At 39.7% G+C, this 17,156-nt stretch overlaps 1 protein-coding gene across 4 annotated transcripts in view; it reads right to left on the minus strand.

Moving 5' to 3' along the window:
• Positions 1-17,156, minus strand: part of APP (amyloid beta precursor protein) — a 213,164-nt gene that overhangs the window by 15,879 nt on the left and 180,129 nt on the right. For 2 of the 4 annotated variants that reach the window (XM_084531057.1, XM_084531055.1), the window contains 2 exons: positions 12,703-12,924; positions 5,856-5,909 (listed from right to left, as the gene is read on the minus strand). In XM_084531057.1, the coding sequence (XP_084387183.1) occupies positions 5,856-5,909; positions 12,703-12,924 (276 nt within the window). The remainder of the gene's footprint in view (positions 1-5,855; positions 5,910-12,702; positions 12,925-17,156) is intronic. The other 2 variants (XM_084531058.1, XM_084531056.1) reach the window with 1 other exon arrangement.

Below are 17,156 nucleotides of genomic sequence, written 5' to 3' on the forward strand. Positions count from 1 at the left end.
TTAGCAAAACTGACAAAACTATTTGGCCATCAAAGTCACAGTATTAAAAACATCCAGAAAAATCCAACATAATGAGCTAGTTAAGATTATACTTTCAAAAACAAAACAAATTTCTAACAATAAATGTGTGCTGACTTACTATATGTGTAACAGAAAATAAGATTCCATTTTTTTTCTTGTTTTGCTCTTGAATAATTAGGTTTCTTGAATGATGGCCTTTTAATGATATTTTTGTTGATTAGTAATGTTAACTAGTTTTATATATACACACATGTATACATATGCACGCATACACACCCCCCTATATTCATCATAAAGCAGCGTATAAGAGTTTAATTGTTCCTTGCACTTAAAGGGAAAAAAAAGCAAACAAAAAACCCCAACTCCAACCACAGAGTTTATAACTACTCAGATGAAATACAAACAAAGCAGCTGCTTTGGGGAACACTTTACTCTTACAGATAAGGTTTTGTGTTTGTTTAAATATATATTTAGGCTTTACAAAGGACAAGAATAAATATGATACAATGAATTCTAACAAGGAAGTACTTAGGTGTTTATTATCTACTATACGCTGTCTGTGACTGGTTCAGCTACTGGTTAAATCGCAGTTTAGCAAGACTTTGTGACTCAGTTTTGCAAGGATCTGAAACAATCTTAGTTTTGTCTGTGGTCTTCCAGTTACTTTTAGAGTTATAAACCAAACCTCCAAGTGAAGCACAGCTGAAATTGCCAGAATTTGATGGTATCTACACAGAGGGGAAAAAAGTAGCACATTTGAAAATGGTTTGAGCAAGAGAAAGGAGGACAGAATTCAGGAAAACATTTAACTCTGTGTCCATGAACTTTATTTTGAGAAGTGTTTGAACAATTATCTGGGAAGACGACTTCAAGTTCTTAACTAGAAGTACAACTATTACTTGTATGTAAGTATTATAAGACTATCACTCTGTGAAGGTCATTTCAGCTGTTTCATGCTTAAAATGAAGATTATATACTCACTTTTGTAAAGACAACTCAAGTATCAGTGAGGAGAAGGAATTTTAAGATACAAAACCTTCTCATCTCTTCTTGGAAGTTAGTAAAATGGTGGCTTGCTTTTACTTCATGGATGACTACAGGACTCTCAAACTGGAGAAAGCAGTAACTAAGTGCAAACTTTTTGTTGTTGTTTGCTTGTTTAGAAGCTTTTCAATCTTATTTTAAAGATAATAAATAAATTCTTAAATTCCTTTGAATTTTTAGAATATACATTCTTTAAAGAAAAAAAATCTTGCTATATCTTACTTTGAAAAAAAAAATAGTTTCTAGAAGACCAGAGATAATTTACAGGTGTCTAAAAAAAATTAATAATCAAAACAAGTAAAATGTGTTGATCTTTTTCTGGCATATCAATACATATGCTGAGCAGATGCATATAGAATTGAATTCACAGTTAACTATATAATGGAAAAAAATCTACTACGGATTTTTAGTTGGTACCCGCAGACAGTTAGTTTAAGACAACAGTATTGAACTAACATCATCAAGACCAGAAAAAGACCTGGCAATTTCTGTCAGGAAAATCATAAATAATTCCCTAAGCTGCTCTATGCCCTCACCTCATACAGAGTGCAGCATATGTGCTAATGATTCTGCAGAACAGTCATTAGGCTTCAGAGCCTCTGCAACCATATATAAAAAAATCCCTCAGCCTCCTACAATATGTAATAGAATTAAAAGATACCATGATTTACTGGCAGAAGGGCCAGAGACACAGAAGCAGCTTTATGTGCAAGCTCTCCTCAAAATTACTGAATGTTTACAAAACAATCTACTGACAAAGGGTTGGGAGAACATAAAAAAAAAACAAACCACCAAACCACACTGTGTGGAAGAAAATAACACAATTAACTTCATAATCTCCTTGCGATGTGAACTGTGGGCATCCTGTTAGTGATATAATTTTAGCTGTTAGGAGTGTAATTACAGCTGCAACTGTGCAACAGATGTGAATACGATTTACCCTGCACAGAGCACCGTTTTTTCTTCTCTATCCTCAAATTTCAGGAAATCTGTTGATATTAGGCAACATCCATTCTGATGGCAAATTTTCTGATCTTTACTCAATTTCCATAAATTAGACTGCTGGGTTAACACAAGGAATAGGGAACTTGTTTATGAGTATCTGGACTGTTTTATATATGCCTTTATGACTCTTTCTGCAAATAAACAGAACAAAGTTACTAATAATTACCCAAAATTCAGATATAAGAAATTAAACGTTTATCATGAAAAAGTGACCTCTGAGGAACGGGCAAGGAGACCCTATTGGAAAAGCTCTTACAGCTAGGCTATCAACTAAAGTAGTATTCCTCCTATTTGCAGCTCTTCCTGTGGAAGTTTTCAGACCAGACTGAATCCTTTTAGTTGTCTTGCTGTATGAAGGAATTTATAAATGGCAGGAGCAAGCCTTAACAACTCAGGTTGTATAAAAAAATACAGCTCACTGATGATTGCTTAGTACATCTAGGTATTTTCCTTCCCTTTGACCTTTTTATTACTTCTGTTTACTTCCTTTTGAGGAAGAAGATGAGAGGAGAGCGATTTAGGCATAATTCTTATTTTTGTTCCCCCATTTGTGGATTAAAAAGGGAAGCAAAATGTGGAGCACTAGACTCCTTTTCTTGTACCAGTATGAATCATGCAGATGTTGTATATATACTAGGAAATAGGGATTCCCCACAAATTATTCTCCCCCTGGGACTGATATGTCAGACTCAAATTCAAGCTTCAGCTGCTGCTAGTCAAGGTGGAGTGCAGCAGAGGTACAGATTTGGACAACTCTGGCCTTGAATTTTAGTAAACACTTTAAACCTGGTTCTACTCATAAGCTTTCCTGCTTTATGGATTGGCCAACTCTTCACATTTCTTGCCTCTTTTCGAAGTTTGTGTTTGTTTATTTTGAAAGAGAGAGAATGATGTGCTGAAGTACCAAGACTGTAGTTATCCCAGATATCACAAACCAAGTACCTGCTTTTCCCTTCTGTACTGTGAGCAAACGACCTCTCTTTTAGGAAGGAGACAGGTATCACCCACATGATCTAGATTTATTGTTAACAAAAATGTAGCGATCATTGTAAGAATGTCATGTGGATGAAAAACAGTAACAAAATAATGGAAAAAGGAAAAAAGGACATGTGCTTGTGTTGGTCCTTCAAGAGCCAGTTTTCTTCAGTGACTCTGAACAGCTAAAACCATTCAATGGATCTTAAGCCCAGGCTTGGACTGTTGCAGGTTGACATGACAAGGTGTTTTAATCTTGAAGAAGCTGGTAACCACCCAGTTCACTTCAGCAAGACAACCAGAAGCATAAACTGAAAAGTCAAGACTGTGATAGTGGCAAAGCTTTTGGGAAATCAACAGGAATGCAGGCAATTAAAGCAAAAAGTTACAAGCAGCTGTGTGTGTTAATCTGCCTCCAGCCCCCCTGTTAATACTTTTCATTCTGCAATAATATCCTCATTTTCCAGGTTATTTTTCTTAAATAATAACAACTGACTACTCTAAAAGGAGAATGACTGTGAGAAAAAAAAAAGTATCACTTTTCCTCTTTTAAACTCTAACATAGATGTTTTATTTATAATTAGCAAGTAAAACAATTTTAAAGTACAGTAATTTTAAAACTGTCAGAACTCCTTTGTATTTCACACTGTTTAATTAACCATCCGTGTCATAATTCCTAGTTTATGACAGCTACTCAGACTGGTACCAGCTTTTTGTTAAATTGAAATACTTGGGCAGATAAATTACTTTTAAAAGATGATGGAAAATCAGGTAGGCATGTACTGACAGAATTTCTGTCACTAAGAACTAATTTGCAGAAATCTGGGCACAGTGATTAAAGATGTAAGGATGAAGGTCTACCAGAAATGGTGAACAAAATATGTTTTGTTTTCTGTTACAATATATTTAACAGTACCGTAATAGGGTAAAATCTTTATATTATATACAAATCTAAGATATTTGATGCCATGAAATTTGTAAGGCAGGCACAACAGAGAGATTTCAGCCTCTATAGCGAGGTGATCGCACACAGGAATGCAGCGTGCATCCCTGCCTGTCCCGAGGGATTCAATCTCTACGCCAAAAGCAGAACACAAGAGCCCTGGCACCACTTGAACTGTGCTAAAATGCAGCGAGTGCCACAAAGGCCCCTTGATGGCATTACTTTTATTCCACGTGCTCTTCACAGTGTAATATTTCCTGTGTCTGCTGGGAACTTCAAGTCATAATGATCATGTTGAAATATTTTTACCTCTCTTTAATAGCCTACCACACACATTGACAAAGACCACTCACAACCTATGTCAGGCATACTCCTCACACTATTTATATCACCCCAACCAACAAAATGCCTGAAAAAACACAATGGCCTGAAAAAATACATTTCCTTCTGAAACTAGGGTGTGGCAGTATGAGAAAATCCTTTCCCTAGAGAAGTGATGGCAGCGATTTCTGTCACTTGTGTGAGTATGGATGGCAGTAGAAGGGAGGAAGGAATAACCTTTAGTAATAAATATGGACCCCCTAACAGATTTTTCACAAAGAGTGAAATTAAAAAGGTTAACAATCACAAACATTAATACTACAAGAACTCTACCAGTTTCCTGGCTCTCTTTGGGGAATGAAGTAAGGCTCTAAACACCAGTATCCTGGAGACACTACCTGGAACGCACCACCCGGCCAGCCTTGACGTATGTCCCAATTGCTGTAAGATATGGTCTTCACTCCCCACTGTAGTGTTTGCTGTAGTTAGTGAGTATACCAGAATAGTATACTGGTATACCAGTGAGTTTGGGGAGAGATTTAAACACACTAAGAAAATGTTGCCCATAATGCTTTCCAACAGAAGTTTGGAGGAAAAGATGAAGGGAAAAAGAAGACAGATTGATCAGTTTGATCTGATCTGAAGAAAAAGAGATATATAAAAAAAAAAAGATGATGTGACACTGAAATAACTCTGACCCTAAAATAAACCAATCTAATCTCACTATGTGTCAGGAAGTAATCTGAAATCAAAGTTTGTTTGCAATCACTGGAATCATCCATTTCTAGATATTTCTAAACAGAGATGAGGGAAAAACAACCTAGGAAGCAAAAAAAAAAAAAAAAAGTATGTAAAGCAACCTTTTCCTTTTGAAACCTGAATTATCTTGCAACTCTAAGCATTTTCAACCTGAGTCGAGCTAGCCACCTCTGAATTCACCAGGAAGATGTTGGTACCCCCAGAAGGCAAATACTCACCTCTTTCTATCCTACAGTGGCATGGATAGCTGCCTAGAGGTGTCTTCACTGAATCCAGGGTGAGAATATATATATCAATTTTTACATGTCTGGAATTAGCTAAGATAAGTATCACTGCAAAAAGATCTTGATGTACCCTGCACTTCTAAAATGGTGTAGATGAATTCTTTATTAGCCATGGTTTACACAGAACAGTATACTTGCATCAAGAATATGACATTTCTACTATACGTTCCTAAATTAAAAGTGCTCTCCGCACTCTGGGGTACTGTGGCTACTGCATCCTACATCTGCCGAAGCTTTCTTGCTGCCAGGGATGACAACTTGACATAAGTGCCAGCTCTGAGTCCCACTCCCGTTGCACGCACACGTACTGAACACCCATGATAAAGACACCACTCACGTGGCCCGTGTGTGTCAACTCATGCCTCAAATACCACCTCCCAGTTCAGGACATCGCATTGCATTTTAAGAGAGGGTTATGCCAAAGAAAAGGTGATCATTTGAGCTCAAGCAGACCACACACATGCTGGGAAAAAGGTTAGGTAAAAGCCATGCAAGTTCTATACCTGGTCGTGTGGTGAGTCCTCTGTCTGCAGCGGGGCGGGCATCAACTGGCTCAACTGGGTGGGTGCAGAAAAGAAACAAAAAAGCAAACAATAGATAAACAAAATCCCCCAAAGTGATAAAATTAACTGCTCTTCTGTTGGGATAGTGCAGGAGAGACATATGGTATAAACCAAGTTACAAAAGCAGAAGCTAGAAAAGATCTGCCTTCAGTTAATCCTGGAAATAAACAGAAGGGATGGACACAACTTCAAAAGGAAAGTAAAAGGAAAGTTCCACAGCTACGTGTCAATTTTACATCATATTCTGATTTCTGCTTAAATTGAGAAACTATTGAGCTCAAATACTTCCTGTCTGAAGAGTGAAACTATATTCATTATGTGCAAACACTTTCCAATCATCTGATTAGAAGTGGCAGCAAGAACTGACACGATGAGCTCTTGCAGGTACATCTCGATCAATGCTGACAAACCTACTGAATCCTGACTCCTTTTTCTTTTCAATAGGGATTTTTTACAGCACTAGCTGTAAGGTTTGAAAAAAAAAAAAAAGGCACATTTTAAAATTACAATCAATACTCCATTCTGGTATGCTCTCATTTGTAGACAGCAAATTTGTCTTCCAATTTTTGAAAGGGATACAAAGTAGAAACAACCATTTCTAGCCCAACTGTGTGTCATACACAGTGTTAAAACTCTTGTATTACCATATACAGACTTCACCAGCTGAAATCTCAGGCTGATGGAGCTCACTGGCATTAGTAGAAAAAAAGGATGTGCAAAACTTAAAGTCACCTACTGCCTCGGCTAATCCCCCTTCCTTCTTCTATACTTTCTCTCCTCCTTTGCTCCAATATTTTGCCTTTCTTATTTACCCTGTGCTGGAAGTGCCAGTGTCAACAAGAAATTGAGAAATAAATTACGATGTTGTAGCTTGGAATTCAGAAATTTTTAAATAAGGTATTCGTTTGAATTTCTGGATTCAGGCATGAACCTTCTAATTAGCAATAAGTGAGCCACAGTAATGTAGGAAACTTGGCAAAACCACAGTTTTCCATCAGGAAGAACTGATCATGGTGTTCTGCATTAGAAAACCATGCTAGCCTGATGACACTGCTGACTGAAGCAAGGGGACTGCCCATCTTTCTAGGAAGTCTGTGTCACTTTGTGTTACCATGGGCTTGACAAACAGAACCTACAGGCTTATAAGTAGCACCCATATCCTTTGTACCCATGAGATGACTGCAGTAACTCCTGTCTCTGGAAAAAAACAGTAAACATTACAGTAGCTGCAGTCTAAAAGTGCATCTGCACATTCAACTTGTTTACTGTTACAGAAGCGAAAAGTTTCCCCAGAGCTTGCTGGTCTGGTGCTGCAGAGACGAGCCATCAAACCACTTTTCTTCACAGCAGTTCAGAGTGGCCCTAGCAGACCACATAACTGCTTTTCCCCCATAGTGTTGTACAAAAAACCAATTTAAATCCTTAACTAAAGGCTACAATTTTGAGTATTTTCCTCCTTAAGTCTTCTGCTAGGTTTTCCAATACTGCTGGCACCAACTCTTAGGTATGTCAGCAGCAATTTTTCGTGGAAAAGCCTGAAGTGAAGAAACAACCAAGGACCAACATTCACCCAAATGCCCTTTGCAAAGCCCTCCTCTGTTGTCCTCCCACCACTCCCCACTTCCTAGAAGGCTTTTATTTCCGTCTCACTTGGCACTTTGTAACCCTGCCATCACCAGGAAATTGGCAGAGGATCATGCCAGTAGCTATGGAGAACTGAGCAGGTTGTAGGTAGCAGTGAAAATAAGGGTAGCTGAAAGGAGAAAAGGATGAAGGAAACTTCTGTTGTATGGTAGCATGGACCTGACCTCAGGGTAATGCAGGATTTCTGGCGTGAGGTGAAAGTATTAATAATAACAATGAGTAATTCTCATCATCTGTGGTTTTGTTGGCAGCTTGCAGGGGAGAGGCAAACACCAGCATTTCACAACTGACAGAGAAGTGAAATGACTTGTTCAGGGTCATGAGCCAATTTTGGGACCAAAACCAGGAAAAAAGCTCAGAGCCATGGGTATTCCAAAGCAGATGGTGCCAAAAGTGTGCACCATGGAGCATGATACAAAGACAGGTGATTTCTGGAGAGCACTGAACTGCCACCTTTTGAATATCTGTTTCATTTTAAGACCTGCTTGCCCTTGTCCCTATATTGATGTATGCACTAGCAGCAGTTAAATCTGAAAATCTTGTCAGTGGGTTTCCTCATGCCTTCCCTGCTGGAGCACACTGCCTCACAACAGCTCATACAGAAGGGAGAAGTTTAAACCTATTACAGCATTTATGAACAGCCAAAACTCAAAGATGTACTGTGTATAATTATAGAAACTGCATTTGTTTTGATACTCCAGAATCATCACATTTCTCTTGAATGCACTTCCCTATGCATTTAAGTACAAGAATAATGTTTTCCATATAGCTTCATGAAGCTTCATTACTAGATACCTGCCTTTTTAAAGATACACTAACAATGCAGGCTTCATACTATGTACACATTTCACCTCACATCTGATACATCTCAGGAGAGCAAGAGGGAATGAGATTGCTTTTTTTTTTTTTTTTAATCTTTCCAAAAATAAAATAAAGGTGAATCAAAAATCTAAAAAGCTGGTACAAACCATAGGGCAAGGAGAGCTATGTGGTGCTCACCCATCCAAGAACAGTGTTGAATGGAGTAACTGGCCAGATCATAAGGGTTACAGCACATTCTTGAAAATATTACTTCAGGAAAAAAATACTTTGTCATTAAGGCTAACTCTATCTTCATGGTGATGTAAAAAGAGTAAAACATTAAACCCATCAGATTGATAACAAAATTAAGGGTCTTTTCCAACTTAAATGATCCTATGTAAATTCCCATGACCTTGTCAATGTCACAGGCTTCACAGTTGCTGGGGTTTCCCCCCAATATTAAAGGTGCATTTTTGTTGCCAAAATGCAACTTCCTCACTAGTTAAAAGTGAAACTTCCTGAAAGTTTGGTGATGCCGTCTATGGTGTCCTGTGAGCGTTTTTCATTAACCTAGACTGTATTACAATACGCGAGATGCGTTCAGCCATTAGAGTTGTGTAGTGCGTTGCCTGCTGCCTTGGATACATTTCTGTGGACATTTACTGGGAAACTTACCTCAAGGAAACAAGAGAGAAAAAAATGTTCTGCAAAACTACTGAACTATGCTAGACTTTTAACTATTTTTTAACTTACTTATCTGAAAAAGCCTTTTTAGTAAAAACTGTTTGCATAAAACTTATCCTTTTATCTAAATATGCAGTGTAGATAAGGAAAATTTCAAATGGAGTTATGAAACTAAAGTTTCATAAGATTATATGGCAATTTATCAATCCAACATGTTACTAATATTTCTGGGTGAAACCTAGGATTAGGCCATGGAATAAAACAGTCATGGGAATCAATGACAAATTTAAGGCATTATTTGCAGTATTTTATCTTCATTACTTATATGCTGGACATTGGACACCTTGAAAGTAAGACTTAATGGATGCATTTCCTTCCACTTTTTTCCACAGTCTCATTTTGATTTAGGCATGAACAGTTCATTAAAAACAGGCCATGCTGCTGTGACTGTTGTGCTGGATGGGGGGGATCCCAGTTTCTAACCCAGCTTGCTTTTGGATCTTTTTTTTTGCCTCTCAGACAGCAATGGCTCCATTAGAAAGTTTTGACAGTTATACAAGTTTGGAATGATTTACCTGGTGTCTGCCCTGAATTAAATAAACCTCTTGCTATATAGCGTAAAAACTCTTCGTTGTGAGGACTCTCATTTTATCTAGACACCTATTTGCAAGTGCTGAGCTGTTAGGATGCTGGATTTGTGTTCATCAGTTTTAAAAACTTGACTTCAGCTTTCACACCAGACCAAAGCAGTATCAACAACTGCGCCAGCAACTTGTTTGCCATCTCAAAGTCCTTTGGCAGTCTGCTGTTTTGCAGCTTTCACAGACACCAGGCCCTTCCCTTGGAACATGCTGCGCTTTGCTTGATGGTGCTGAGCCCCCTCAGCCCTCACCCAAGCAAACAGGTCCTGCAAACTGCTGAGGCCCTTGGTTCTCTGACCTTTGCTCGCGTGCTCAGCATCTCCCAGCAGCAAGAGGTGCTGACCGTCATTAATACTGCACCATATAGGTGCTCTACAGCATCTGAGCTTTCTCTAGCACATGCTCTTTGAACTTACTTGACTTGCTCAATGCTGCAGATAGTACAAAAACCTCTTGGTGAAAGGGGAACTACTATATAAAAAACAGACTATGCAAAGAGACCCTAGGTGGAGAGGAAGGGAAGGAGAAAATTGTTTCAGTTGTTATTTACTTCCTGCTACTTTCCAAATTATAACAAAACAAATGCCAATTTTGGGAACTCACTTAAACAAAGTCTGGGATTGGACTATCATAGAGGAAAACACAAAGGAAAAATAGGAGGCTGTGAAATTCCCATTTCATACTATAGGCAAAGGCACAAAGAGGGTAGCTAAAGAGAAAAAGAAGGTATTGTAGAAATTATGATATTAATAACACTTATTATTTGACAGTGTGGTTTGGATAGATGACAGAGAAATCAAATGGGAAACAAGAAAGACTTACAGGGGTTTAAAGTCATCAAATGATTTCTATTTCTTACTGTGCATATTTAAATGTTAATAATGGCTGGACTAATAAAATTGTTTGCCTGCAGTAACTTCATGATAAAAACAATCCTGATATAAAAACAAACAAACAAACAAACCCCAAACCAATTTAAAGTCATGAAAGCTAAAAGATATTCCCACAGTAAATGTTAAGAAGTGCTGCAACATATGATGTAATGCACTAAAATACATAGGGATTTGTAATTAAACAGTATGTTATTCAAGGCAGAGGAGTTTTTGTTTCTTATTTGCTGTCATACATTTTAAAAGGATAACCATGCTCAGAATACTTGCCTAGGGAATTCAGTGTCACATTGAAGTATGTACCTTTCTTTATTAAATTCTGGGCTTAGCTTGGTTTCTGAAGGGAAAAAAGGCTTTTGTGATTAAACTGTGGTATGTCTGAGTGCACCTGTACACCTAGTAACTTCTGAACTTGATGGCCGAAATCAGCACATTTTGAAAGCTGGGCGGACAGACTTCAAAGCTAATTTTTTCCCCCTTAAGCTTCATGAAAGCAGGCAGTAGGCAAAGAAATGGATGCACTGTATACTGCAACTATGGGAAAAGCTGCAGTGAGCGCTGCACTGGAAAATTTCTGCAGGGGAGATGCCACCAGCTGGACCATGGTCTGCTCCTGGCAGCCAGCCTCAGCAATTGCGCTATAGCGAGTCACAGCTGACTCACTGGGAGGATGGAGTTCAGCCTGCCAGCCTGGTCAGCAGGTTGTGCTACTTGCCAGCACCTGACGCAACCCAGCCAGCTGCTCTCAGCCGCTCAGTGCATCACTTGCCTGCAGCTGCCCTCCAGATATGTCCAGAGTCCTTGTCACCAGCTACTTTCTTCTGGTTCTTGCTGCTAGCCAGTCCATTTGAGTTTGGTCCTTCTCTCTCTGCTCTTTTTCTTTGTCCCTACCTGCTGTGCTGACTTCCTGGCGGTCTGATTTTAGCCCCAGTCTCTTCTCTTCCCCTCATATTTGGTATGCTTCCATTTCACTTATTAGTCAACCTTTGCTCACATCCTAGCTGTGCCTTTAGCCTGGATCTTTGGCTTCTCTGACCCCTGGGATTTCCTGTTTCGATCATAAAGCTGGTTCTGACTCCACTGGTATCAGCTGGCACCGGCACTGGACCTGACAAATCCATGTCCACAGCCCTTGTTTTGTCACTGAGCATGTAGCTGCCCACAGCCTCTCATGCATCATGCTGAAGTGAGACCAAGAGGAAAACACTACATGACGGAGAACTGTGCAAGGTGGGTACTCAAAACTTTGAGAGCAGGTATAGCCTAAGCCAGTGATTTCAAAAGATTGCATGGAAGACTTTAATGTCTGTGCATCTCAGCTACTCTTGAGCCACAAAACACAGATCCGCATTTAAAAATGTTTCTGTAGCTCCAGCCTTTATGTGACTCATGGTTTTGCAGCAACAAACTTTCACTATTGAGATTAACTTAGCACTAATGAAGGTGGAGTTGAACTGGTAAAGGAAAACAAACACAAGAAGAGGAACTTGAATGACATGATCAGAGATCCTTATGTCTCTGATTAATTGGTTCTGGCACCTAAGTGAACTACCAATTCCAGATTATACATGAATTATTAAAATATTATGCAGCCACTTCAATAGATTAGCCCATGAGCAACATAAAGTACTCCTCAGGAAAAAGTCATCATTTGCATTGCTGTGTACACAGAAACATTTCTGCATTCCAGACAACTAAAACAACCAAAACCAACCTCCAGCCTCTCATGCTGGGACTGTACTGCATCTGTAATTATTGTCATGCCAGCAATTAAAAAACTCTTCTTTAATTAAAATACTCATTCTATCACATCTGACAACTTATCTCCCTTAGCTCATCCTCATGTATTTTATAAGACACTCACAATTTGCTGGACTGTATTTTGATCTGTTTTTAAAGAGAAGTTACGTTAAACTCTGAAATTTATTTTGTGTCTACATTGCCAGTTTTAGCCAGGATTCTCTGTTCAATCAAAGACACGTGGCTGGCAGACCAGTTCTAAACTTAGAGTTGAGACCTCTCTCCTTCTCACATCAGAAAGATGCCAATTTTCAGTGAGCAAAGTGAAAGAGGAATCATAAAACCCAATTCAGCATATTCTGTATTTTTTCCCAGTATTGCACATACCTTCATTTTCAGTATTGGCTGGAACAGAATCAACACCAAAGGGATGCCATGGCTGAAGGTCGTCTAGACTGAACTCTCCATCCACTGGAAGAAGTTCAACTGTGGTCTTAGTTTCTGTCAATGAAGGCATGAGAGCATCGTTTCCATAGCTGATTCTAGGTTCGCTGATCATGTTGGCCAGAACGTCATCAGAGTAGTTTTGCTCTTTCTGAAGCAATTCATCTGCAACGAAATGAACGCAGAAATTGTTTGAAATAGCCTGCATGTCTGAGCACCTATTTCCAGTGTAATGAGAGTAGAAATTTACCGTTGTGAGAGTCTACTTGCTTATGGTAAAGAAAAACATAAATGCTTGTGATCATCAAAACTCTGAGCTGAGCACTGATGCTAAGCGCTTCTTTTAAACATCAACCAGAACTGTTCAATACTGTTTTCTACTCATGTAACACCACAGATCACAGGCCTGTGCTTCCATTTCCTTCAACTCAGTTTGTTCCCTTAAGTTAACATGCCCACAGGAAGGAACATCTTTGTTAGTTCCCCTTTCTCTTAAATGCTCATTTATCCAAAGCCCATCACTGCTCTTAAAATCCTGAATCACTGCAACACTTACTGTATTAAACTGGGCTTACTGTAACACTGAATCCATAGAAACATTTGCTCTTTTAACATATGTAAGCAAATTGTTTTATGAGCAATCAGGATTTAAAGCTGTGCAATATTACCTAGTTTGTGTTTTTTGTTTTGTTTTGTTTTGTTTGTTTTTTGTTTTTGTTTTTTGGGGGGGCTACTGCAAGGTGAGAATAATGAAAGCACCTTCCAGGTCCATCAGATGTATAGGACAAACTATCCAACTCAGTGTTAAAAATAAGCTTGGAGGTTGTGAGTGCTTGATTATTCCAACTCTTTTCTCACATCAAAGTCAGTCCATTCTTCATCTTCCCTTTTGTTGTCTTTTTTTTTTTTTTTTTTCTTTAGGGGCACTGCATTACTTGTATGTACTTTGAAAAAACTTGGTGCACAAGACCACATTCAAGTAAGCAAGCAATTGCTATGAAGAAGATAACAAGTAATTGCTAATAATGTGTCAATGTAATTAGTATGCAGTGCTAAATAGTTCAGAATCAAACCCCGTAAAGGTTACAGTACTACAGTGCAAGTGCTCGCACACACGTACACACATGACAGCTGACAATATAAAAGCTTTTCATAGGACTGTCTTCTCCTTTCCCTTCATTAATGACCAACTCACTGTCACTGCTTCATATCCGTATCCAAAATCTATAGCAATTCAGGGACAGGAATCACCACTCCACTGCTAGACCCTTTTTGTCACTCTGTAGGGGCCCTCTCATTTCCCAGTATGGTCAGCAAGAAATTGCACCTAAATTTCTAACCACACCGGAGCTTTATATGAGCCCTCAGTGACATCTTCTGAATTTTATTTCCCTCTCAAGCTTACACCACAGCATACCACCATACTGCACCTATGCAGTAGCCCTCAATAAGAATCCCCACCAACTCAAGAGCATGAGAGCTGGCACTGCTTCACTGCCTTTGTCAGTGATGCTATATGAGGGCTCTGCTCTGCAATGTCTCATAAAGACCACCTCTTAGTCAGACAGTTGATGCAATTCTCTGCCACGCTTTGTTTTTTAGTACACCAAAGTCAGAACATCAAAACTAAACAAAAAGTTTTAACGCAAGCCCTGGGGCCAGGATAGGTCTTAAATCTTGTAAACTGATGCTTTAAAACCAATTTTCCTGTTTAAGCAGTAATTGCGTTAGTAGACAGTAAGCCAACGTTACTGCTAATGTGTACAGAAAATTCAATTCTGTCATTGAATTTGTTCATTAGAATGACTTAGTGGGACAGTGCAGAAAGCCTGCAGAACACTGAATTGTTTTTCCCTTCATGTTCACTTTATTGAAAACAATATTATTTTATAAGATACATAATAAATCTTCAGCTCAGAAGGCAAGTTGAATTTTTTTCTCCCCACTGCATTTACACTAATCCTTTATCAAATTAAAGCGTCTCCTTGTATCAGAGGAGACACAGCCAAAGCAACTCAATACTGCGAGCAGACACTCTATCACATGACGGATGTTAATTTTTATTTGTTATGGAAGATGAGACTTTACAAAAAAAAGGAGCTTGGCATTAGCAGCCTGAGTGAGAAGCTTGATTTCCCAGTGCTGTGCAGGGAGCCACAGACAACACCTGCTGAGGACATTATGATACCAAGCTGTGGAGGACCACAGAAAAGCGAGTAGCATCGAGTGTCTTAGCACCTGCAAGCCTTTCAGACATCAGGGTGCAACTCGTCCCATTCCCACTGTCTTCCCTGCCCCTAGGGGATTGTGCAGGGCAGCTGCAGAGGCTGCAGCCCATGCAGCAGTGGCACAGAGCAGCGCTGGGGGTGCTGTGCCCAAGGCACCCCTTTTCTCCAGGCAGTGCTGATCCTCCACGACTTCCTGTGCCAGGGCAACTGTCTGCCTGTCCTGCCTGCTCCCTCCTGCTGATGTACGCTGTGTTACCTGCAGACAGCTCCTGCCCTTAGGAAAGGACAGAAGGTGCGTGGAGGAGAATGAGCAGAGGGAGCAGGACCTGCCCTCAGTGAGGGAGGCACCGTGCTCAAGGGGGAGGCCATGGCAGGGCATAGCTGGGCCCACCCGGGGCACCTGACTCGCATCACGATCCTGTGGCTACAGGCTGGGAGGGATGAGGACATAAAACCTCTCAGTGTTGCCCAACTGGGAGCAAGTCGGCACTGGTGCCTGCAGGCTCCCTTGTTCCCCACTCAGCTGCAGCACACAACGCAGACACGAAGTGACCTGCACAATAGCTCAAGTGAGGCAGGCAGATATTACAATAAGCGGATTATGATTGCATTCATTTTTACAAGCAGGGAAACAATGGCCAAAATGAATCAGCCCATCTGACACGATGAATCAGGCACTGAACTATAGTGAGAAATGAGAAGTTCCTGGCTTAGGAGTTGTGCTTGAGTCGATCAGACCAAGGCATCTGTGTCTGCATTGAGTAAATGATTTGCAAACAATTGTTTCAATCTCTAAGCTGCTAAAAAAAAGTTTGCCCTAGGATTTCCAGTTATTGACACTAGCTGGCAAATTCCAAGATCAATTTTTTCAGTGTTGATTTTGTTCAGGGTATTGATGTCTAGTTGAATCATCAGCTACGCTAATGGAAAGCCATACAGCCTCACTGTTACCCATCAATAAAGCATTCCCTCCCCTTCTCACAGTTGCCAATTCAATTTCCCCACCCCGCAAAAGACAATTCCCTAAATAAGCAGGGAGTACAGATGCAGCTGGAGGCTAGGATGTACATTCAAGACTGTTCCAGGGTTTTTCTTTGTGTGGTGAATGTCTTCATTATTAGGTGCTGAAAATACACAGATTCTAGGCTGCTTTTCAAAATTTCATCTCTCCTCAAACCAACAGGACAAAAACCCCCATGACAACCTTCCTGTAATAGACTTGCTGTTGCTCAGCTCATTATCTCCTTGTAACATTGTGTTACGTCCTGCCAGAGGAGAATAAGGAGGATGTTGAAACTTTTTTTGTTTTGCTTTGAGAGCCTGTGCTCAGAAGTGATCATGACTTCAGGAAAAAACCTCCCTCAGCTCAAATCTCAAATCTCCCAGTATCTCTGGACTTGATGTGAGGGCGCACCATTGCTCTACCTACAGGAATCCCAGGATGTGCAGAAAGTCCCCTTCAGACACTCAAACCCCCCTTTCTCAGGATGAAAGAGTTCTCAGTTCTGTTACTTCAGTGAAACACTTCTCAGACCTACCATCATCTCTGAGGAAGTTTCCCTCATTCTTTGGTTCACTGCAGGCATTTCCACATGGGTTATTACCACTAAACAGCAGCACTGAGAAAAATTAAAGTGAAATATCTTGGGGGAACTAGATACAAGGGTAATACCACTACAACCTCCTTTGAAGACCACTCTTACCCTGTTCTCTGGCAAAGAGAAACAGAGTGGAAGCAAAAGAAAGAGCAGAAGAAAATAAAATTTGTTACAAAAGCTTCTGGTGGATGTTGGCTTGTTTGAAAGCAGCTGATTTGCAGTGTCACTAGACTATGCTTATACTAAATAGGCTTTGTTAAGTGCAACGTAATAGCAAAGACCATGTCAAATCCTAGAAGAGGTGATCGAGTCTTACAGCAGTGAAAAAAAAAAAAAAACATGTTATTTTGTCACTGTGAGTTTGTCTACTTTTTGTTGGCATACAACACCGTTTATAATGTTGGACTCTGTCATACTTAACCCAGCCCTATGGCAAAGCTACAACGAGAGGAAGTTTAATGCAAACCATCTTCATCTGCTACTCTGGTACATGAACAATTCATTAATTATCTTTCAAATCATGATTTAGTTCATAGTTAATAATTTACAATTTCCAAAAGTAGTTATAACA

The sequence above is a fragment of the Aythya ferina genome (assembly GCF_964211825.1).
Source record: "Aythya ferina genome assembly, chromosome: 1".
NCBI classification, from domain to species: domain Eukaryota; kingdom Metazoa; phylum Chordata; class Aves; order Anseriformes; family Anatidae; genus Aythya; species Aythya ferina.